This window comes from Sebastes umbrosus, chromosome 15 (assembly GCF_015220745.1).
Source record: "Sebastes umbrosus isolate fSebUmb1 chromosome 15, fSebUmb1.pri, whole genome shotgun sequence".
NCBI lineage: Eukaryota > Metazoa > Chordata > Actinopteri > Perciformes > Sebastidae > Sebastes > Sebastes umbrosus.
The window spans coordinates 11,375,241-11,400,936 of NC_051283.1; the positions used below are offsets into that span (position 1 = coordinate 11,375,241).

The 25,696-nt window shown below is 40.1% G+C and overlaps 1 protein-coding gene and 1 long non-coding RNA gene across 2 annotated transcripts; one reads left to right on the forward strand and one right to left on the reverse strand.

Annotated features, from left to right (window-relative positions):
• The first annotated feature begins 549 nt into the window (after window positions 1-549).
• LOC119503613 lies at window positions 550-2,389 on the forward strand. Its single transcript, XR_005210356.1, has 3 exons — window positions 550-635; window positions 1,862-1,965; window positions 2,365-2,389. It is a non-coding gene; the product is annotated as an uncharacterized LOC119503613 (long non-coding RNA).
• A 2,768-nt stretch (window positions 2,390-5,157) lies between these two features.
• LOC119503611 (SH3 domain-binding protein 5-like) lies at window positions 5,158-22,532 on the reverse strand. Its single transcript, XM_037795471.1, has 9 exons — window positions 22,153-22,532; window positions 21,417-21,479; window positions 17,115-17,243; window positions 9,324-9,488; window positions 9,037-9,167; window positions 8,712-8,754; window positions 7,280-7,496; window positions 6,806-7,147; window positions 5,158-6,369 (listed from the first exon to the last, which is right to left on the reverse strand). The coding sequence occupies exons 1-9, from the start codon at window positions 22,249-22,251 to the stop codon at window positions 6,194-6,196; spliced, it is 1,365 nt and encodes a 454-aa protein (XP_037651399.1). The 5' UTR covers window positions 22,252-22,532; the 3' UTR covers window positions 5,158-6,193.
• Window positions 22,533-25,696: the final 3,164 nt, after the last annotated feature.

Here is a 25,696-nt window from a genome sequence, read left to right on the forward strand (position 1 = left end):
AAGAAACTAAATTTGAGGACATTTGGAAGGAGTGGAAAAAGTATATTTCCCCAAAACGCCCTTCTTTTGTTTAATTTTTATTTTTTTCTAAATTAAATTTTGTATTATTATTATTATTATTATTATTATTTATTTGATCTTATTTCACATGAAAAGCACCCCATGTTCTATTTGTGTGTTCTATAATTTCATTGTAAAAAGTGGAAAAGTTGGTTCACTTCATATTTGTATTTAATTAAGTATGTTTATGTAAACGTCTGAGTAAAACCAAATAAAGGAAAAACAAAATGAAAAAAAAAGAAAGTAAAAAGCAGTAGGCCTATACAAGCATGCTATGTATATGGTATGGTTAAATGGTTATGTTAAAATGAATGTTGAATGATTTCTGTGTGGTTATATCTTGTGCGCCCCCCTGTGGTTCAGCTCTGCTACTGCATGTCTGCTGTTTAATTAAGGAGATTGAAGACACCTGTGGACAGATGGGGTTTTCCACCGCATGGTAAGGTTTACCACTGAAACAATTGAAAAGTTTTGGTTATTTTGAGAAAAGAATAGTCGAAATCCTTTGTTAATAAAATACCTGTTTTGACTTTAGATTTAGAGGGACCTGCAGGAGCTGACAGACTGGTCTGGTCGTGAGTACATCTTATTTATCCTTTATTTAACCAGAAAGGTCACATTGAGTCCTGGTCAAGATGGACAGCAAAAAGTTTCATATACCAGTTGGCCTATAAACTTTTACAAACTAAATGAATGAATGAAGCGCAAGCTATTAATGGAGTGCCAGGTGTTTTGTGAACAAACATAATGGTGGTTTAAAAAATGGAAATGCTATTTAAATATCTGGGCATCTGAGCAGACTGCGGAAGGAGAGTCACTTAATTAGTTAGTTTGCACTGTGACGCAGCCATGCAGCATAGAAACGTCTGCAACGCAGCCTAAAAACATGATTCATGAATAAACATGACTGACAACCCTGAGACCAGCTGCTGAGGCAGCATGGTTAAAATCACTCAAAGCATCCTGCAGTGGCAAACTAAGATTATGCACAAGAAAAGTGAATGAAAAAGCTTTGCTGGTGGATGGTGGAAATGTTGATCATGTCAGTGGAGATTTGGAAACATTTAATCAAACTGTCAATAATGCTCTGTGTAATTTTGCTCTTATAAGAGGAGGACCATGTTGACTGGTATGAGCCAACAATGATTCATTTCAAACACTTTGTATGAAAGAGCAAAGCAAACATTTCATCAACCTCTGACACAACCTCTCACATGAAATGGGTTGAAATAATGTGCAGGTTGCACCTAAACCACAGAACAACCTGAAAGATTTTAAATGTTATCATACATTCATACAACCTGAAAATTCTGTTTGCATGATAAGCGATATGAAGTTATGTGAACTATTGTTCCTCCCAAGTACTTCATGGGAGTACAAACTTTTTACAAACTAAATGAATGAATGAACCGCAAGTGGAGTGTCGGATGTTTGATGAACAAATGAGCACCATAACAGTGGTTTAAAAAATGGAAAATTATTTTTTTAAATATCTGGCAATCTGAACAGGATGTGGAAGGAGTGTACATGAATTTGTTTGTGCAACAAAAGAAATGTTGTTGCACAATAGCAAACATTTCATCGACCTATAGCACAACCTCTCACGTGAAACAGGTTGAAATAATGTGCAGCTTGCACCAAAACCACAAACAAAACTGCAAAAAATTGAAAAAGTTATCATAAATTCACACCTTAACAGTGTTAGGCGTACCTGACAGTTGTGTTTGTGATATAGATAAGTGATATAAAGTTACGTAGAATTGTTGTTCCTCAAAAGTTGGAATTTCAATCTACTGCGTAGGCCTATGTCCTGCATCCTTCGAAGAGAACTCACTCACCTCTTGACTCGAGCAGTACAAACGGGACACGATGGGACACGATGACGGCTTCTCTACACATTTATCAGTAAGTTATTTATTAATGTTAAACATTTAATTTTTATGCGTTCATATGCAACTTTCAGAGTTATAAAAAGTGTCAGTTTTGAAATGTTGGCAGTTATTGAGAGATGTGTCCGAGGTGACTTGCAGAGCACAGCACTGTGTACAAATATTGTATATTAACATACGTCCGTATAACTTTATGAACATTATTTGCACTGTGATATATGGAATTAATGTTAATGAGAAGAGTTACAAGTGGGTTGCTGTACCTAAAATGCTCAAATAACGGCACAATGCACTCTATAACCTAGCTAGCCATCCTCTGGGGTAAAATAACCGGCTGTTCTTTTGTAGTATGCTGCCTGTAGCGAGACCATTTTTATGACTGACCAGTAACGTTACATATTCTTTTCCTATTCAGATAAATGGCGGCATAAAAAGATGAACCAGCCTCCCGCTCATCATGATCATTCTCCTCACAACAGCAGAGTCGACGGGTTGCTTGAACCAGCCAGTCACAGTGAAGTGTGACTGAGCATGGTTACACTGGACTTTTGGACTTTCTTTCTTATTCTTTTTTTATAGTCAAGGGTATTATAATTAATATAATATAACTTCAACTTTCATAATGGCTATATATTCCAACCCCCTGACAACATCTAGGTTTGGACGTCGTTACAACTTTCTTTTAAATGTTGAAATGTTTGCTTTGAGGTTGAAGTATGGGAAAGAGAAGAAATGCTGCATTAAAGGACAGATATGCACTTCAACTTCAAGAAGCGATGCTAAAAACAACATTGGAACGAAGAGAGGTGGACACACAAATTGCTGCATCAGCTGCTAAAATAAAAGTTCTCCAAAGCCTTGACATAGAAGATCAAATGGGCGATCAAACTCAAGATGGAATGAATGCTTATCTGGAAGCCAGCAAACAAACAAACACAGACTTCTTGGATCCTGCGTCCTCACGTCCTTGAGGTAAGATGACTTTTAATTATGGAGCAAAGCCTGTAAGTTTGGGTAGACACCTCAAGTGTCTACTTCTCGTCTTCGTCAATCTTGTGAATGCAATATCTCAGGAACGCATGGGGGGAATTTCTTCAAACTCGGCACAAACGTCCACTTGGATTCAAGGATGACCTGATTAGATTTTGGGGGTCAAAGGTCAATTTCACTGTGAACTCACGTCCTTGAGGTAAGATGATGACTTTTTAATTATGGAGCACGCCTGTAAATGGCTAGACACCTCAAGTGTGCTGCTGCAATACATTCACTTTTGACAATCTCTACTCACCGCAGCATATTTGCAACATACCTTTTTTCAATAAACAGTAGTGGTTCATTTCAGAATAAGGTTGATTTTATTCAGTTTTCTTATGCCTATATGCCAGTGACACCTGCGGTTGGAGGCATGTTTCCAGGTGTTACGTCTGTACTATTCTCGTGAACGCGATATCTCAGGAACACCTGGAGGGAATTTCTTCAAACTTGGCACAAACATCCACTTGGACTCAAGGATGAACTGATTAGATTTTGGTGGTGAAAGGTCAAGTACACTGTGACCTCCCGTCCATGAGGTAAGATAATGTTTTTTTGTTTTTTTAATGGAGGAAGCCTGTAAATGGGTAGACACCCCAAGTGTGCTGCTACAATACACTCATACTTGACAATCTCTACTCAGCTGCGTATTTGCAATATGCCTTTTTCAAAATGTTGCTTTATTCAGAGAATAATGTTTGTCCGTGCACTCCCCGATATTCGCACCAGTCATCTGGTGGGAGCGCACAAGGGGGCTTTTATACAGTCCGGTCTCTAGCCTACCTTTTAGTCATTATTCATAACATGCAGTCGATTTTCAGTCTACTAATACTAATAATGCTGATAATCAGTTATTTCTTTGAGCTCCTTGTGACACCAAATAACATGAATATAAGTATATGAAGTGCTGCATGAACTTCAGTCAATCACCAGAATTTGATTTTCCCACGAGGGTCCTGAAGATGCAGGATGACAATCACCAAAACAGTCCAATCAACAAGTTACTTGTCAGTCTGTATAACTCAATGTTTACTCCTTTGGTTCATTTGTAAGAAGTCAGTGTGAACAGCAACTGGACCAGAACTAAAATACAGCAATATCTCCTTTTTTCCTTCGTCCAGACCAAATGAACCAAACTTCAGGTGTGAAAGCACCCTTAGTCTTTATCTTCGATTACACAGTGTGTACACATACAGTATATACTGTAGTTACACAGTGTGGTTGCCAGTTACCTAAAACCATGAATGATGAGTTCCAATATGAAAAGAGTATTTGTCACAAATAGTCTGAAGCTCCTGCTAAAAGCCTCAGGACTGGAGTGCATACAAAACCCAAACCTAGCACTAGATGTCAGTATCTTACAGAACATGGTCATATTATTGCCCAATATTATAAAGTCCAGGCCACAGCTACTCTGGCACAGATATTGAAGTCACAGGATGCAGTATAATTAAAAGTCAGCATGCTCTCAGGAACGTGTGCAGACAGGGTTGCAGAGTAAAAGAAACTGTCTCAGGGCACTAACTGAAGTCATGAGATTATACTAAAACAGCTGAGCAAACAGCAGGACATATAAACAGTCAGTGTGTGTGTTTAGTGCAGAGTAAAAGCTGAAAGATGGAAGAAGAGATAAAAATAGTAAGCAGGAAAGGATATTTTCTACCAATTCAGATATTGGCTTTATTTAAAATGCTTTATATGGGTCGCTGAAAATATTTGTTTTTTGACGAATTGGTCTCCATATCTTCAGTTTCCTAAATAACAAAAATAAACCTGTCAATGCGCTCTGGTATACAGACTCTATAATGGAAACAGTCTCTAAATTACCTCAAATATATCATTGGCATTTTTGCACTGCAAGTTCACGTTACTTACAGTATTGGTCACCATATTGGCTGATACAATATATCCGATTACCTGATATATCAGGCCCTAATAGGGTGAAAATATCAGTGTGAAAAAGACTGAAGAAACTGGAAAGAAATGATTTAAAGTGGTTGCACTGACAAATTGTTTTACATATCCATAAACTTAAACATAAAGCTATACCACTCCCACCTTTATATTGTGTAAATATGACCTTATTTCAAAAGAGACTTTCATGACCCATATTTAGATTTATAACCTTAAATGCTAAGACATTTTCGAAGACTGCTAAAAAATAAAATAATAATCTGTTCCGTGTAACACGTTTATTGCTTATTTTGTGTTAAACATTAACAACAGTAACCACAAAACACTGTTCATATACAAGAATACAGGAGTATAAATATAGAATATCTGTACTACAGGGTAGTATTTGAGCATTTCTCAAAAACACAACAGACACACACAAAAAATCATTTGCAGCACTCAATACATTCACTCATTCATTCACAAATCCAAATGGAAGACCATTTGTGTTCAGTCTCTTCTTTTGTTTAGTGCTCAGAGTACTGCTTGCACTCCACGTTCCTCCCTGACAACTATTCCTCCACATCCTGCATTTACACTTTACATTTAGGAGCTACAGGAGGAGCCAATAATCAAGGTAGAACAAGACGTGGTCCAACATCTGACAGCTTGTTTTGTCCCATTTTTATCCTCATGTGGAGATTCAGATCCCAAAAAAGAGGCTCGCTGTTGTCATCTGTTAGTGGTGCCAACTCTAGTATATTCACACCAATAAATGTTTACCACATTAACGTTGACAAGTTATTATAAAGCTATAGACAGGTTACACCATTATTGAGATGACTGACAGCCTCTACAGTATGTCAAAGGAAAGAAAATTTCCCATACTCCTGTACAACACAAATTTCGAAAATTTCTTTTAGCAGAAACGGAGCTCGTGAAATCAGTTCAATGGCAACAAGCAACATCCTCTTTGCAACAGGAAGCAATGAAGTTTATGAGAAATGCAGTCTTTTGAATAATACTAGCTCTAATAATACCAATAGACACCAATCCTCAGTCCCTCATTTGTTTACAATACAGGTTCACAATTGATTTGACAATGATGCACTGATGTTCAAATACACTACGTATAGCACCTTTAATGTGACACCACTGGATGTGTAGACAATATGGAGACATAATGTCCGGTTGGTTGGAGTGTGCAGGTCGCTCTCTCATTGCTCAGATTAGGAGTATTTCATCCTGCCCGCGCTCCACGTCTTCTGCCTTAAAGTCCAGTTGGCACATTGAGAGTTTTTAAGTGTGACAAACGTTTATCAGACACTGTTGAGTAACAGGACGGTAGTGGCTGAGCTGGGAGAGGACATTTCAGGGTTAATGAAATGGGGGTCTTGCTCAACCCCGGAGTCCCCTTCTTGTTTTTGTGCTACAGTCAAGGTTAGCTTTTTCAAACCGGCTTCTAGTGTCGCCTCCGCTCCCTCTGCTCTGTCACCTGCAACACACACACACACAGATAATGAGGGCATGCAATGGTGAATAATGTGCATAGGATACACCAATTTATCTTTTTGCTGACTGAAGCAAACATAAATTGAAAACCAAACACTTTCCAGTTAATGTCATCCACCTCTAGCATGATGGATATGATGCTGTTTTATGATTTATTTATTTTTTGCACAATAAAGAACTAATATGAGTCAATGTTACTCTGGTGGACTCCAGCTCTATTCTTAATGCATTGGCATGAAATCGTATCGGTCTTCTAATCTCAGAGAGGAAAAAGTATAAGCGTATTACAAAACTAAAGGTTGAACTATTTCTTTAATGCTCCACAACAAAAATACAAAACAATTTCCTCATGTAGGATGAAGAATCCCATTAGAACTCAACACACACATGTACACACTGATGATGTGATGAACACACACCTCTCTCCTGGTCGCAGTCTGGAGAAGAAGCTCCACTGCATTGGCTGCGAGGGCCCAGGAGAGGTGAGCCATGCCCAGAACCACACGCTGAGTCTGGGTCATGAGAGCTACAAGGGCTCGCTAACTCCAGCTCACCGGGACAGGAGGAGGAGGGAGAGGAGGTGAGGTAGGAGCAGGGCATGTCCAGGGAGGTGGAGGCAGAGGTGGAAGGTTGGGAGGATGGTGAGGAAGGTGTGGAAGGTGAGGAGGGCATGGCTCGGGGTGAGGAGGGCGAGTGAGTGTCGGCCTCCTCCTCTGAGCTGCTACTGTGACTGCCCTCTTCGTCAATTGATACGGACACCACTGAAACACACATACACACACAGATATGTACATTAAACATGCAGACACACAGATGCACCAACGAAACAAAAACCCATAATGTGGATGGATGACATGGATGCATATTCATTTCTAAGCTTCAGTTTTACTCACTTGACAGACCGTCTGACTCCATCTTGAAGTTGGCGATGTCCTCGTTGCCCCCATCTCCCTCCGCGCCGACACCCTGTTCCCTGGTTCCCATGGCGAGGGAGCGTCGCTGGGCGTGGATCTCTTCAGAGATGCTCTCAAGGTTGCGTAGTGCTGCGCGGTAGTCGGCCTTAGCAACCACAACTTTGGCCTGGCGCTCATCCACATGACGCTTGAGTTGCTATGAGGAAGCATACAGTTTCTTTGTAAAAAAAATACCGTCTTGATAAAACTAAGTACATATGAATTTTTTACATACAAAGTGTTTACTAGTTTAAGTGAGCATGATTTATGATGATTTACACAGTCCAGAGTAGTGCTTTCATTCCCAAGCGAACTTGACCGAAGCCCTATTCTCACAGGACAAGTATCACCACGGGACTTCATGTGACCTCTTGCACCGGGTGTCTGTGCAAATGGTTCTCGATGCTGTGTACAAGCCTCCTGAATTTGCACCCAAATTGCTGTCGAAACTTTCATTTATAATTGGCAACGCAGCCTCCATAATTCTCAACCGGGAAAGAGGCAGAAAAAGGGTGCAGAGAAAACAAAAAATCTTGCAAAAAAATCTAAATACGACCCTAAATTACAGAGATGCCGATTGGCATGGGACTTATATCATGACATTTCCTGTGCATTTGGCGAAAAATAGGTCATTTGAAGTGGAACTTTTATTTTTGACAAAATGCAGACATGGCAGATTCGCACGGGATTAAGATCACAGATGACCTCTCCCTTTATTACACATTACCAGGTAATACTAGTCCTGTGCAAATGGCGTTTAAGAGTCTACAGCCATGATAGCCCTGTGAGGCTGTGCTATAGCATAGTAGTACTTTGAGCTAAATGTTTACATCAATTTAAGCAATACAAATTTAGATTTTTCCTAAAAGGAAACCAATTAGTTGTTAATTTTAAGAGACCTGTCTTACTTTCTCTTTTGTAAATTTACTATTGCTCCTTAATAAAGAAAACATATTTTTTATCCGATTAATCGATGGAATAATCTGTAATATACTCGATCACTAAAATAACTGATAGCTGCAGCCCTAATGTTTACCATGTTCGCCTTCTTAGTAGTATAGCATTCTAGCATGGTAACATTTGCTAATCAACAAATAAAATACAATTGTCATTAGTTTTGCAGGTATTTGATCATAAACCAAAGTATTAGACGTATGAAAGCTTTGACCTATGATGGTGTTCGATGGAAAGTTAAGAGTTCACTAAAGATATTACAATTTATCCTCCGAGGGACATGAGAAATATTTCAGGCTGAACCAAAGTGATATACCAACTGACATTAGCGTCTCTAAAAATGTATAAACTCCAGTGCTTTGAACTGATATGGCTCAAAGTATCTTTAAATTGTTTAAAAGCCTGCTAATATACATACCTCAAGGTGTAGATAATACTTGGCTTTCAGTTCAAAATACGGCCTACAGGGGGAGAAAAAGAAGAAAAACTGAGAGAGAGGGAGAAGAAAGTGTGCCAACTGTCACTGGAGAAACTGCTGGAAGAATAACACTCCTCTGAGAGCAGTCACATTCCTTGGCTCTTAGAAAGGGTGCACACCCCAACGCTGCAAAACCAACACATATGAAACATCTGGACTGCATCAGATGACATAAACGTGCACACAAACGCACTCTCACACACAGCGAGGCCCAAGCAGGGGGAAAGGAAAACGAAACCTTCAGAGAGGAGACAAAGGCACAGACCTGGATTTGTTGATGGAGCGTTTGAGTTTCTTCTCTAACTGCCTCATGTGGCTGATACAGGAATTATAATTGGTTGCTGTTTTCCTGTGTTCAGCTTCACTGCGCGTTCTCTCCTGTTCGGCCTCCATCACCTGAAACAATCAAAAGTTTATATTAATGGTAGAAACCAAGCAAACTATCCCTATCTCCAGCGTCCGTAGCGATCTAAACTTCACCGTCAAGCACAAATGACTTGTTAGGATGGAACCTTTTCAGTATTTTTCAGCTGTCTTGCATCATGTTCGTACCCGCTTTGTGGCGTGATTGAGCATTTCCTGCCAGGCGGAGTCAAACTGGCGGCTGTCCTCCTCCAGCAGCCTCTCCTCGGCCAGGGCGATGGTTTCCTTGGCTGCCCGCAAGATCTCCACCGCCCGCTGGAACTCCTGAGTGGCCTTTTGGGCTTCAATCTGGGCCTAGAGTTCAAAGAGAAAGATCAGTTATAATCACATCAAATGTGAAAGCGAGGTAGCTACAAGTGTCATGCTTGAAAATACTATGTACATCAGCGCTAGGTGGTAAATATTACTGCTGTGGAGCTCAGGATTTAATGATGAACTGGGATTTCACTCAATTCTGATGTTATGAAAAGTGACAGAGCTGACAGAGAGCTTTAATGATAGCATCGTGACATGAATTTGACACTAATTTCTACCAGCAAGTTGGTCCAGCCTTTGTTCTTATGTGGTATGAGTGCAACAACTGTCCTCGTGCTGCTTCCAGTGTATGTCCTCTTTCCTCTGGAGGAACCATGGTTGATTCTTTGTGACAGCCACAGAGGTGCGAAGAGGTCACACAGAGAAACACACGCACAGAAAGACAACCGTGCCTTGATCCAATAGACAAACAGGAGCTTTGTCACTAAGAAAATCTGACACGCTGTCAGTGGGTTCTTCCTGCCCACAGTCACAGTCAATAGGAGGATTATTCCCATCATGCTGGACATATTTAGACCCACTCTCTCCGCTCAGACAGGCGGATTTAAAGGTCAGTGTATTGGCTGAATACCAAGCACTTACAGTGACTCTTATCCCATTTCATGGAATAAGATGAGAAATGATGAAGAAAATCTGGGTAATTTGTCAGTCCCTCCAGGAAGTCGCGATGTTGCGATCGCAACAATTCACACAAATCCAACCAATTTCTGTGACTTTTGCACGACCTTGCAACTTTTCCGCAAATTTGACCAATCATAGCAGTCCCCCCGCGCCCACGTCACTTCCTTCTTTCTGATTGTGAAAATGCATCAGACATGTCGGACAATGTCTCACATTTACCAACAAAAATGACTGCTTAAGACTGTGTAAGGTAGTTCCCCGATGTTCTGCACAAAAGCGGAGGTGTTCTGCACTGCCTGCAATATTGTGGTGGAACACAAATGAAGGTCATTGTTTGACAAACACATTTTTACTGCAGAACACACACGGAGAATGGCTAAAAAGCGTGGACAGCAGACGAGACAAATCACCATGACACAGGCTGTTGCATCCAAATCTGTTGCAAGTATGCTGAATAAATAAATAAAGGTGAGTAACTTATATTAACTATGCATGGTTAGTGGTAACGTTATTGTTGTTTAAATCACTAAGTTGTAACTATTTTTTCAATTTTCACTTGCTCCCGCAATTTTATTGCAAAAATACCTCCTAAACATTGCAACATGCATTCATTTTTTTAGAAAAGCTGCTGTGAAATCAGGAATTTTTCCTCAAAAAAGCCCACGAAATCCTGGCTTGTGATTTGTAAATTTAATGGAGACCTTTATCTTGTCAAAACTGCTGATGACATCACCATAATTGAATGTCAACACTGGGGACTCCCAGATGAAAATGTATTACATCAGGGATATGATTTAGACATTCACCTTGGCTTTCTAGAGAAAGTATAGTATCAAAGGCATCGGGTGAAATAAACCAAAAGAAACGACATCCTTTGTTTCCTAGGAACTTGTTCCAAGACAAAGCAAGAGTATAGGATTTAGCTGGGGCTGTGATAATATACATACATGTGCCATACATATTGATTATGATGTTAGTTTTGGGAATGCTTGATCTCTACATATCAAACATAAATCACAAGCAGAAGAAACAAAACAACATCCTCGTCCTCATACCCATCTTGCAGACTTTCAGTTTAACAAATGGTTTTATAATAGGCTAAATGGTAACAGGATCACATCTGTGAGTTACTCCACTCCAAGCTATCTGGCATATCATTTTACTTGCATCCGAGACATCCAAAGTTATACAACAAGGGGCCGTCCCACTCCTTTAAATGCTTTATTGGGATAGAGTACATTTTGTACAGTGCAACAGCTTAATGGGACACATTTCCCCTTCAGGGGGAATCAGTTATTGTAAGTGGCGTGTCACCCTATTTCATAACATACCCTGTGAGTCTGTCATTATGCCACTTGTCCTGTTTAACTCTGTCTGCAGTGACTGTATTCTACAATAACAACTCTATTTTGAGTTTCTATCCTTGAGCATTTTGAATGGGTTATTGTTGCAGCTGAATGGCCATTTTAACTATGAAATAAAGCCATCCATTCTCACCATTTTCACAGTTCAAAACATGAATTGTTTGAAATCCAAATGTATTTTCCCCAAATCAATAGATGACAGCAAAGAAAACTTGACCCAAGCTGCAAAGAAATGGTCCATACAAATTGTCAACATTCACGTTATTTCCTCTACCTTAACTTGCTAATAGGTGCTTTTATTTTAGAAAAGTTGCAAATTAATTTATCATAATTGTATGCCTATACTCACTGTATGCATTAAACATCTGTAATTTTAGGGATTTGACACATAACACCTCTTCCTAACTGGACACGATGCGAACAAGCGAACACTGGATTGTTTCAGTTTTTTCGGATGAAGATGTCCTAACCTGCTCCATGCGTCAGCAAACAGGCTATTATTTGGCTCTATTTATGCAAAGTTTTGTGCACCTCCAACCTATTTTCATTGGTCAAAATTGACACTGACAGTAACTGACATAAATCAATATCACTCTCTGTATATAATAGGGTGTGATATCGCTCCTAGTATATCTGGACTATTTTTCACGCTCCATTTGTTTGCTTACTCGCAAGAAGATTATGAAGTTATGTTGAGCATGTTAGTTGCCTACTTCATATCCAGGAGAACGCCGGGTGACAGATGCATTTATGTAGTTATGTTTCCGGCCACCTGGCAAATGTAATATTCACTCTCCTTTTAGCTCCTTTTTGGTCTCCACCAAATACTGAGAGAAATATCTGACTCTGACTAAGTGCTACGTATTGTTAACTCTTCCTGCTTCAGCCTCCCGACCGTAGTCAGAAGACACAGGGGAGACCGTAGCTTTGGTCTCCAGGGCCGGAGTCGATACTGTGCTCGCTCCGGAGTTAACCCCCGTCATTTAACTCAACAGCAGGGAAACAAGACACGGGAAACCTCCGTTGATCTTGAAGAGCTGCAGCATTTATTTCTTGTACAAACTGCAACTTCCATCGAACATTCATTTTATATTTTCACTAACCTAAAACCAACTCTCTTCTGCTCCGCTGCCCGCTTGCTTTCTCACTCATACGCCGCACTCGTTCCCATTCGCTCCACCTCCCATGCACGCGCACGCGCACACACACTACACACTGACTCTGCTATTCTCCAAATGACCTACGTCACTCTCACGACACTATGTTCACCAGCTAGCTCCTAACTTTGTCTGTCTGAACAGATAGCATGTAGTCCAGTGGGCTTATCAGCGCTTTATCCCAAATTCACACTATAGCAGTTGTGAATTGCGGCCTGCGGCGAGCTGCGGCGGCCTCTCCCAAGCTCAGTGAGCTGCAGCCGTTTGATTCTGAGGCGAAGTGCGTCCAAACTAAAAGTTGGGGATAGTTTTACTTTTAGCAGCAAAGTGCAGCCAGAGAATACCCGCAACCAATCGGTAAACAGATCCTGTGACTACTTTGACATGTTGACCAATGTTACAAAGAATTTCTTCCCACCTGAAACATATGAACACGCCTCCTGGCCGCCGAATTCATGTGCTTTATCCTGATATATCCTCCAAATGCATATTGTAGATCCTTCTGTCTGCTTCTCTCTTAAATCACTTTTTTTGTTTTTCCAAAAATGAGCTAGATATTTGTGCAGTTAGTGACAGTGTGGGCTCCATGCAGCTCTGATGGCTTGACGGAGTAGTAGCGGGGGGCAGGGCTTAGCAAAGGGTCAATTGCAGTTCTCGTGTGTTCGTCACTACGAGCGACACATTTCACATTAAACAGCTTCAACATAACAGACTCCTAAAGGTTCAGTGCAGTTCTCTCAGCTGTTACACGTTTTTTCTCACGGCCTTCCTTGACTTTCTGTTACATTAACCCCGGTGACATGACCCCCTGCCATGTTTATGATAAAGGCTACTACAGTGACGTGAGCAAAAGATCTGCATCGTCTCACACTAATCGTAGAAAATTCAAAAGCTGGCATCTTTTGTGTCGGTGTTGTTGTGACGTCTTGACTGTTGCGGCGGTTCGCTATAGTTAGATATAGATAGCCTATCCAGGGTTGTCAAAGCCCCTTTGAGAAGGTGAAGAGATAGAGGAAGGGGGTCGGCAAGATAACAGTTGCTCTTTGTGTGTAATCTGTTAGTTTGACTGGCAAAGATGAATCCCTCCTCTTTGTCCCATCATGACCCATTTCCCAGGCTCGGAGAAGAGAAGGGGTGCAGGGAAACCAGAAGGACGATGATGGATATTTGATGAGGAGAGACCATGAGCGAGGAATAGAAGGAACTGAGACTTTAACACCATCCATCAGTGGTTTTTGTCAAGTTGGAGATAAAACGTGCCCGTCCTTCACAGGACTTCCTGGACAGAGCAGCAGCACACTTCCTTTCTCATGCCGGGTTGTTGTTTACTGATAGTGTTGTCAGTAGCTAAGCTTACAAAACACAGTGGCTATGTGAGTCACTGCCTTTCTTTACTTTTGCAAAAAAAAGAAAGAAATGAACAAATGACAAATCTTTAGCACCCTGGTGAGTAACATGCATCATAGGTGGATGACGCAATTTGCCTTGAAGCCAACTGAGCATGTGACAGCATGCACATGGCAAGCATTGTCAACTAACTTGATGTCATGGAACCCACACTATCTGACTGTCTCTAAGGCAAACAATACGATGGTTTTGGTCTGAAATACCATGACACGCTGTCACCTCGTATTTGCATGACGCCTGTTCATATCCTGTATACGTGTGTGTGTGTAACCACGCACATGACTGAACGCTCTGCCTCCACATGTTCGGCTGTCCCCCACACTCCCTGTTTTTAAATCAAACCTCAAAACGTACTTTTATTCCTTGGCTTTTGGCTCGGCATGAGAGTTGCCTCTTTCAATCCTTTTTCCTTTCCTATTGGTCATAACGCTTTTATTATTTTAATGTCCTGTTCGTTTTAAATTGGTCTTAGTATTTTATTGTTTTTATGTTTTTTATGTATAATTGTACAGCACTTTGATCAACTTTTATTGTTTTTAAATGTGCTTTATAAATAAATTTGGATTGGAAGGGCGTAGGTTTCGTTTCAACGTTGGGGGGAACACATCTAAAGTAGGGGGTCTGGGGTAACCTGACCCGTCAGATGGTTTGTTTCACAGAACCATCTCAGAAGCTGTCATTGGAAACAGTTTGGAAAAGGACAGGCCCATTCAAAAAACACTTTGCAGCGATTGAACCATCTGTCAATCAAACTAACAAAAATAAAACTAACTGGAGATGAAAACATCGCCATACTTTACACGTTGAGTGCTGTACTTTGCTCTTCTTTCAATGAAGAAATACTCTCCAGTTCTGATATAACGGATGCTATTGCAACATCTACGCTAACCTCTCAAGGTGTCGCCATTAGTTGTTTAGAACCAACAGTCGCCTCTCAGTGTCGTCTCACGCTATGGTCTCACTATGGACATCTAAGCCACGCCCATAGCTGCCAGTAGCTCCTTACAGGACGCTGATTGGTCCGTTGTCTGGCGAGCCGGATACAAACGCATTACTTGGAGCCTGACGAGATAGATTTTTGTGTGAAATTTGATCCTGCGATTCTCGCATGATCTCGTGACGTCGCGGAATCCAGCTGATGTGATGTGCAAGGTGAGGTCTAGGGGTTCCTCCCGCAGGAAATTTTGAGTGTCAAACACTTCATTTCCTGCGTTCTGGTGAATTTTTATGCACCAATTTCTGCCTTTTCCGCATCAAGTTATGGTGGAGATGTTCAGAGGTCAAGGGACCCCTTTTGAAAATCGCCATGGCAGTTTTCCCTCACCAAAATTTAGCCGAGCATAGCTGTGCTGTGATTAAATTTAGGTATGTGTGAGCACCCCTAAGAAGAGTCTAAAATCGCCACTGCAGACAGCCAGACAGACAGGCAGTGGTGCAGAAGAGAATGCGTGGTAAAAAGGACAAAAGATAGGACAGTGCAGGCAAATTCCTATACACCGCACCCCCAGTTTGCTGGAATGTAGGAGTATAAACATGGGGGGTTGGGGGCTGACACTGGCTTATGGGTGGGGGTAGGTAGTGTATGTGTGTGTGTGTGTTCTGGTTGGGTCAGTGAGGGTAAAGCATCTGAATCCCTTTTAAAATAGGTCATGTATTAAATATTAAATATTCATCCATAAATCATGACCAGACAATACGCTAGTTTAACCTGGGGCTTCATCGGCTTTGCTTAATCCCCCTGATCATACACACATGCACACCCACAAGCTGAACGCACACAGGCACATACACGGAGCTAAGGAAGGCTTTGGATCCTTTCACGTGAACGCAGGTCCTATCAAAATTCAAAACCTTCCAGTAATCCCTCACGTGCAACTGTCAGAAACAGACGCTACTGGCAGGTAGTTTGTCATATTGAAACAGAGATAAGCAAAGACACACACACACATATACACAATCTATTTCAGTTTGACAGCTCAGCTCTGACCCACAAATGTCAGCTTTCTGATGAATGACTCATAAGCTTCTTCCTTATTGGCTGAGAAGAGGGGTGCGCTGGACTCAAAATTTCTGGTGCTGCCCAATCAGATCAAAGCCTCAACAGGCCGGAGCAACTTGATAGTAAAGGACACGATGACCCACCGGAGAGGGGACAGCCCAGTTTAGTGCATTAACCACTGGGGAGGTTGCCATACTTTGTATCTACCTGCAACAGTGCAGCAAATGATGCAACACATCATTATGACACAAGTTAAAATAGAGTATATGTCTGGACCGTGTATGGTCAGGCTGTGAATTTGTGGCTAAATTGTTACACAAATAGTCAGTGGTCATGTCTATAATGTTAAATCCAGCGCTTCATGTCCACCAGGTCCGGCGAGGACACTGGGGACGCGCTGCTTCACTAAACTGGCCGTTCAAGTGGTGATGTACCCGATCGTTGAATGCACCTGATTGGTCCCTGGTATCTGCTTGCAGTTTCAAACAGGAAACAACATGGCGGCCTGTTATTCCATCTAGACAATCCACCAAAATCTACTTCTGAAAACATTTTAAGCGAGAAATAGGCTACGCCACTGCTGAATCTCGTCTCATTTTAGAACTAGATCACCTGGTTTGACAGCTCGGTCTAAGTTTCGTGAGCAGGACGTGTCACGCTGGACGGGCTCATCTGCATAAAGGACTGTTCTCCGCTTTTTCATTTTTGAAAGAGCAACGGCCAATAAGGAAACTCCAACACACAGCCAACCAATCGTGTAAATTCATCACTGTCACTCGCTCAGTGACAGACTTTTGTAGGGCTGGCCCTCTGCGGTCCAGCCAAAAATATGGCTGTTTCCGTGCACCTCAGACAATTCCTCTTCCCCACACAGGATGCAGAGGTGTGACTGAGTTTAAAAATAGCTTTCACGTGACTGTGCTCCTTTAAGTAGATATAAGCTGAGCTCTTTAAACTTCTCATCGCTTATCCTCAGTAAGCCTAACCTCACACTCGCTGTCTGCCAACCTCAGTCACTCCAGCTCTCTTCAGTGAAAGTGTATGTGTGTGTGTGTACCTGTCTTGCCACTTTGCGGGCTTCCCAGTACGGTTTGGAGTCATCCACGGCTCGTCCGATCCTCTTCACCTGCTCGTCCAGCTTCACCGTTGCTTCCACCAGCACGGCGCGAAACCGCTGACGGCAGTCCTACACACAGATATTAAACGTGTCAATTAATCTACAGTCATAATACTGCATTTCAAAGCTGTTGTGAAGGTCGGAACTGGATCTGGAAAACTGGAAAAACTGTATTTTCTCGTGTTTAATGTTTTAAGCTTTAGCCACAATTTGGCTTGCCTTGCGGCTTGTACTGTCCTGCTGGCCCTAATCAATTTGGCCTGGTGCCTCCAAAGCGGCTCTAATTCAAGTCATCATTAAACCCTTACCCAAATACAAGGACATGCATTGATATACAGAACACAGCAGTTGTATCTCACTGTTAGTTTTGCTCTTCAGAGTTGTTTAGCAAACCTTATAGCCTACATTCTTGGGTAGTGAAATCATATCGAAATTGTTTGTGAGCACTGATATTGTGTAATTGGCAACAGCTGTGTGTGTGTGTGCGGATTTTATGGCATAAAGCTCAGGGTGGCACATTGACAGTAGACCTGTTATTCATAGATGAGGTCTGTCATCACCTAATCTATATGGCAGGGTTACTGAGTGTGTGTCTGTGTGTTGTAATTTACAGAGAGGAGACTTTGAAAGGCAGCAGCACCTGCATCCTGTTCATAAAACTGAAGGAAGAGGACAAGAGAGGGCAAAAGAGGGAAAAGGGAGAGGGCGCTACAGGAAGCACACTTCCCTTGACACCATTACGTTTCCTGACTTCCTGTTCCTGCCATGAGATGGTGACGCAGCACGCAGGCTGTGAAGCATATTCGGTTATTACACGGCTTTGTTCAATACTCGAGTCTGATTGGTCAATCACGGCGTTCTACAGTCTTATTTCTTTATAGCAGACCGTTGCTATGTATAGCAGACCGTTGCTATGGGCGCAGTTCTGATGTCGGACTCTGGTGGACCGTTTTTGTGTCAAATTATTGATTTCTTAAAGGTCCGATATTATAAAAAAGTGAGATTTTTTATGTTTTTTTTATTATAAAGCAGGCTTAAGTCCTATATAAATACTGTGAAAGTATTGAAACACTCAATCCACAAGGAAATACACACAGCCCGTATTCAGAAACTGTGCGTTTGAAACAAGCTGTCAGGATTTCTACCCATTCGTGATGTCACGAATATACAATATTTAGACCCTTGACACAATGTTAAATGTAAAAATTCTAAATGTGTCCAGTTTATTCCTGGTTGCAGTGTATGTGAATGTCATCAGCTGACAGGAAGTACACATGGACTCAAGCTGTTGCCTAGCAACGCAAGTCTGTTACAATTCCGTCAAAATGAGCTAAAACGGAGCGTTTCAGACAGAGGGTAAATACAGGCATATTCAGGCAGACAGTATGAGGAAAATAAAGGGTTTTTGAACATTACAGCATGTAAACATGTTCTAGTAGAAACACAAAATACAAGTAAATGAAGTAAGTGAAAATTAGCATAATATGGGACCTTTAAGTAAGTAGCAGTGTTATAAGCGGGATAATGTGCAGCTAGCAGCTCATTGTTGTGAAATAAAGTGAGGGGTGAAGCAAGAGAGAGAGAGAGAGAGGGAGAGAGAGCGGCAGCGACGAGAGCCAGTAATGTTATCAACTCATAGAGCAGGAAAAGTTAAGAGTTTGGTTTGTCCGTTGTCGGCTACTGTAGAAACATAGCGGTGCAACATGACGGACTCCGTGGAGAGAGGACTCGCTCCCTATGTAGATATAAATGGCTCATTCTAAGGTAACGAAAACACAACGACTCTTATCAGGTGATTATACACTAAAGAAAACATACTTATGAATATTATATTCCATTTCTGCCAATAGATCCCCCTAAATGTTAAATAACCTGCTAACATTCTACATTTACGGGTGTTTACATTGTTTGATTATTAGATGATCATCATTTTATTAGTAGGCTAATTAGCCCATTTCTTATTTATGTCTTGTTTAGCACAGAAATACTTATTTTTGTTAAAAGTTTTAACCCAAGCACTTTAAGCATAGGGAATTTAGGAAAGCCAAACTGAATAAAAAAGATGTTAAATGCCACATTGTGTTTATTAGAACAACAACCTACTAAAATTATAAAGCTGTATAGTTTTTACATTTAAATTCCTATAGCTTTGCAGATCAGATAGGTAATGTAAATGTCTGGCCCCTTGGCACCTAACTGTTTTTAAATCTGGCCCTTTTAAATAAGTAATTAAATAGGCCTAGTGTAGGTGATGGCACACACTCTTCATCTCTAACACATCTCTGCCATGAGAGGTTTACCTTTCTGTTGGCAGAGTAGAGAACCCTAAATCTGAACAGGATTTAACCTCATTGCTTCAGCTTTTCCTGAATCCTCTGAATCTAGTGTACACAGTCCTTAATCAACTCCAGACTCCGCAGGGAAACCGCCTGCAGCCTGCCAGCGGTGCTTTTCACATTCTTCAGCTCCCGGCTTTCTAACTCACCATGAATCGACTTCTTTCATTTTCTGTTTGCATGTCTGTGTATATATTTATATCAGTGACACAACTGTTGCTTCAAAAATATCGCAAGCGGCAGTGGGAAAACATTTACATTTTTCAAAAAACAGCAAACAGCAGTTAATTCCTTCACACCAGTTGGGTAAACATGACCAGGAACTATGACAATTATCCAGAATGTAGCTGGAGAACATGAATTAAGGAACAATGGTTCAAATAGAGAGATGTGTGTTTACATATCCTTCTTCTGTCTGTTGTGACATTTATTCCAGCACTGTAGCATTCGGATGTGTGAGGGTCTAATGAGAAACAGAAGAGGCCTACTTTGAGGAAAAGAAAAACAACTGCCTACCTCTGGAATGTTTTTACTTTTGCTGAACAGTAACTCTTCTAGTAAATGTTTAAATCCAAGCGAGCGCTGTGGAAAAAAAACTAAAAACTACCACCACTTTAAAAATGTTAGGCATGTTTTTAAAGGAAACAAGAAGAGCACTTGGGATTTAAACTGCTCCAAATGTGCCATTCATATATTATATTTAACATTCAGATCACAGTTAAAGCAGCAGTAGGTAGAATTGGAGCAAATACGATTAAAAAAAACACGTTATTTCTATAAAACGGTCACTATATCCTGACAGTAGTGCCTGAGACAGGTAATCTGAAAAAAATCATGTGCCTCTGTGACCTCCGGTGCTCCTAATGGCATCTGCAAGATTTCACAGACCGGAGGAAAACAACCAATCAGAGCCGAGCTGGAGACTGCCGTCTCTGAGCGGCTGTCAATCACTCGCGAAGTCCGATCAAACGGTCAAACTAGGCAGCGCTGCTCAAACATGAATCAATATTCTGTTACTGTAATGCCCGTTTCTAACGTAAACTGTTTTCAGAAACATCTTGTAGTGTTCTGTTTAGCTGTAAAATAAGAAAGTTTGTGACCCGGCAGCCATGTTGAGATCAGTTGAGGAAATACCAAGCACCGCCCACCAGCCGGAGCAAACTTTCTCATTTTACAGCTTAACAGTACACTACAAGAACATTTTACGTGAGAAACGCGCATTAAAGTAACAGAATATTGATTCATATTTGATCAGCGCTGCCTAGTTTGACCTTTTGATCGGAGTTTGCGAGTGATTGACAGCTGCCTCCGCTGAATAACAGCCAATAGGTCCGCTCTCTCTGAAATGACCTGTGATTGGCCAGATTCTCCCGTCAAGAACTAGATTTTTTTAAAGCCTGAAAACAGAGCCATGAGGAGGTGCAAAAGTCTCATTTTCTCTCAGAACACTTGAATTACAATATGCTGAAAGGTTATTATGGGATTTTTGCCCAATGCTGCCAAAAATATTCAGCCTACTACCACTTTAACGTCTCTTGTAGCACTAAGAGTTCATACAGTGCAGTGTTATTATAGAGGAGAGACAGTCGCCGCTTCAGTTTTTCCACATCTTTCCACATTTAGACTTAAGCAAGATTTTCCATATAAACAGTTTCTATGCAGTGACCTCGTTGCTAGGCAAATTCCTGAAACACACAAAATTGGAAACGAGATGAGTTATCTCACAGCACTGACAGGATTTCTCACTTGTTTAGCGTTTCGAATTAAAGTGTGAGAGTGAGACTTAATGGCTCCTTGAGACGGCTGTTTTTGCAGCAGAGCTCAGCCATGACTGGAAGTGTTTACCCCAGCAGGGAGGGAGGCACTGATGATAATGACAAATCATGGTTGGTGTTTCGACTCTTACCTCCAGCTCGCTCTCCCAGCGGTTGATGTCATCTGTAGACTGGTTTAACTTCTCCAGCTCTCCCTGTTTACAGACAACATGGCATACATGCATGGAGAGGCATAGAGAGAGAGAGAGAGAGAGAGAGGGTATGGTTAAAACTGATTGTGAGTCTGGAGGCTAAACTGTGTGGCTTCTGTTTACCAAATTACTGAGCATGGAGCCCTCAGTGTGTGTGTGTGAGGGACAAATACTCTTAATTCTTTCTATTTCATTTCTATTAAATGTTATTGCATGACTAAAAGGCACATTCAGTTAAAAAATAATTGTTAAGTGGAACTACAGTTGCTGTCACATTATATTATTAGTGTATTAATATAACAAAAGTAGTTATATTTCACATTTCCCTGGCTTTTACTGGCTGTTTAGTCCCACTAATTGTGAGGTTTAACATTTTTAAAACAATTAAATGTTATTGCATGACTAGAAAGCACATTCAGTTAAAAAATAATTATGTTAAGTGGAACTATAGTTGCTGTCACATTATATTATTAGTGTATTAATATAACAAAAGTAGTAATATTTCACATTTTCCTGGCTTTTACTGGCTGTTTAGTTCCACTAAATGTGAGGTTTAACATTTTTAAAACAATATTCAACACAACCTGACTTCTTTTCACTGGGCTTCCCATTTTCACCTCAATGTCACTTTCACTGGTGGCCACATCTGGATCTAATTTTTTTTTTTAAATCTCACCTGGATTCTTGGATCCACTTCTTCTCCTTCCTCCTCCTCCTCCTCCTCAGCACACTGCGAGTCCTCCTCACAATTATTCCCATTTTGTAAAGGATCCATTTTTTGAGGATATGTGGAGTTTTTTTTTTTTTGGTGAAAGGAAATGTGGGTCTTCACTGCAAACAAAAGCTCGACCCCGGGGTGCTGGACAGCAGGAGGTGCCCAGCTGTGATCCGCCCTCACTAACCTTCACACAGAGCACATTGCATGCTGCAAGCTGCAGGCTCTGTTATAAAGTCTTCAGGGGGTTTTAAAGGAGTCCACTGTCTGTCTGCAAGAGGAGCACGTCTGATTGCTGGGAGATCCGACACACACACTGTTGAGGAGGATCACAACCTCAGGGATAGGCAGGCAGCACTGTGGAAAAGAAAGTATTAAACTAACTAGAATGATCAATATAACTACTTCTGCTTTGGACTTTCAAAATAAAAGCCCATTTAGTGTAGCAGCAGCAGCAGGCTTTTGTGTCAAAGTGGGCAGGCTATGACACAGTGGTGGAAGAAGCATTCAGATCCATTACTTATTCATTCATTTTCATTTCATTTCAAACATGTAGAATACAAAAAAAAAAATAAAGAAAGAAAGAAAAAGAATGATCATACCAACAAGTGGACAGTCAGAAACAAATAGTATTTACATACAATGTAAAGCATAAGGAAAATAAGTTGTCAAACACCTGATGCCTTGATCTACATATTCGAAAAGGAATGAGAAGAAATATAAACGTATTTAATCCCACCCCTTCTCTATAAGTCAATTATTAATTATTAACCAGCTTCCTTATTGAGCCATACATGTACTCTAATTAAATTTTCCTAAATTTGTCTAACTATAATTATTATTATTTATAATTATTCTAACTGTAATTATTATAGTGAGAGTGACTTAAGTAAAAGTGCTAATACAACACTGTGAAAATACTCCAATACAAGTAAAAGTCTATGCATTCAAAACCTTATTTAAGTAAAAGTATGCAAGTATTGTCAGCAAAATGTACTTAACTTATGAAAAGTAAGAGTACTCATCATGCAGTGTCAGTGTTTTGTATTGTATATGATGTTTTCAGATCAATATTACTGCTGCATTATTGTGTATATTGAATTTTACCGCTGTAGATGTTTAAGGTTGTGCTGATTTAACTAATATACTGTTGGCTATAGTTTAATCTACAGCAGTGCATCATATTCTATAAGATCATGACATGTTTGTAGTGTCGCTGTCCTGTAAGAAGTTGGAGAATTTTCACAACATATAAAGGAACACAACACGTCTGGAGATGCATTGTTTTCACTGGACAGGAGTGTATGGAAAATTGTAATCTGAAAAGTAACTAAATTTATCAGATAAATGTAGTGAAGTAAAAAGTACAATATTTACCTCTGATGTAGTGGAGTATAAGCATAAAGTTGCATATAGCATAGTGGAAATTCTCAAGTAAATTACAAATACATCAAATATCTACTTAAGTACAATACTTGAGTAAATGTGCTTAGTTACATTCCACCACTGCCATGACATGGCAATATATACAGTATACTGTATATATTAGGGCTATTAACAACTTGCGATTAGCTGTTGTTGTGTACTAGTCCTAAAAGAATTGTTGTTTTGAGGATGGTCTGTAAATGTAGTAATTTAGCTTATATGATCCAAATACCCATTTTTCCACAAATTCTGCTTTTATTCTGACGAGACACACGCTCATATTTTCCGGTGTTATTGAAGTTAGATGTTGTGAGCTTGACGCAGCTCCAGCTGGGATAGTGAGTTGGTTTCACTCGCCCTCTGGTGTCCGGTGGTGGTGAGGACTCCTGGGAGCAGGGAGGGTCACACTGGAGGCACGATGATGGCAGCAGGCTGCATTCCTGTAAACACTGTAAACACTGGGCTGTTTATATAGACCAGAGGTTTCCATAATGGCATCAATAGGAGGTTATAAAGGCGTTTATCAGAGCCCCTAGGTGAAGTGATGATTATATAAATATTTTAGAATTTAGGTTTTTGATTTTCATTATTATTATTATGATTTATTTATTGTATTTATATTATTAGTAATAGATTGTAGAAGTAACTTGATAGTTATTTAACATTATTAATTGTATTATTATTATTTATTGCATTTATATTATTAGTATAATAACTTAATAGTTATGTAATAGTATTCACATTATTATTATTATTATTTATTTAATTTATGTTATTAGTATAATAACTTAATCGTTATTTATTATTATTATTATTATTAGTAGTAGTAATAGTAGTAGTAGTAGTAGTAGTAGTAGTATTTATGTTATCACTATATCTTTCTATTATCTGAGCTGGAGAATGCATTACTCACAAAAAGAAATAGAAATCCCCAAGGTCCAAGGTCAACCGCTTGGTAGAAATTTTCCAGAGCTTTCAGCCACATTTGGTGGTCTTCATCAGTGGATAGAGTTGGCTAAGGTCTTTCCAGTAAGTGGATCTTATGCAATTTTCTTTTCTTTTTTTTTTTTTAATTTAAAAAATAAATATATATATCCAACCCACTGGAGTTTAAACTTTAGGCCTACTCATCCTAAACAAGTAAAACCAACACTATCGTATGTGAGGATATGATTATTTTATTTTTATTTCACCTTTATTTAACCATGGAAGCCTCATTGAGATTAGAAAAACTTTTTCAAGAGAGCCCCATAAAATATGTTTTTATAATTTGTGATTTGGGTGAACTAGTATTTCAGTGACTCAGTCGTATATAAATCCATATCATGATAGTAGCGTATTGGTATTTAGGCCTCATTTATTTCTCCTCCATATACCACATAGAGTATAGCAGTGGGGCAGCTAAGCTGAAATATTCATAACAATTGTGCATTTTGCGATTAAAAGCAAGACATAAGGCACAGATGTAGGTCTATATCTTATGAAAAGAAATAGATATCAGGCGCTGAAAATTTGGCCCCTGGGGGCCATGGCAGACATTTTTCAAAATGGTGATTTTATTTTAAGAGGCCTACCCTTTGTGTTTCAAATGAGATAGATAGATAGATAGATAGATAGTAAGATATTATTGAATGATAGTCTGCAGAGCTTTTATTTAGACCCCCAGGGCCATGGCAGCCAAAAATAGGTGCTAGTTGATATGTCTATGATACTCCTATAGCAGCTTCTTAAGGCCATATGCATAATGTTAAATTCCCTAAATGATTGGGTTAATGAGCCTCCTGCATGCTGCATGCTATCAGCAGCAGGTTAGAACCTGACACAGTAATAGTGCCTACAGTGAGACAGTGGCTATATAATATTTCTATGATACTCCTCTAGCAGCTTCTTTAGGCCTAATGCATAATGTTAAATTCCCTAAATGATTGTGTTAATTCACCTCCTGCATGCTGCATGCTGTTGATTTTATAACTCCTAATGATTTACAAGGTGTGTTCAAGCTTCAAGGTGTGCTTCTTTTTAACCTGAGAAAAAAATGCAAAAAAAAAAATAAAAGCAGCATGGTCACTTCAGGGTCAAA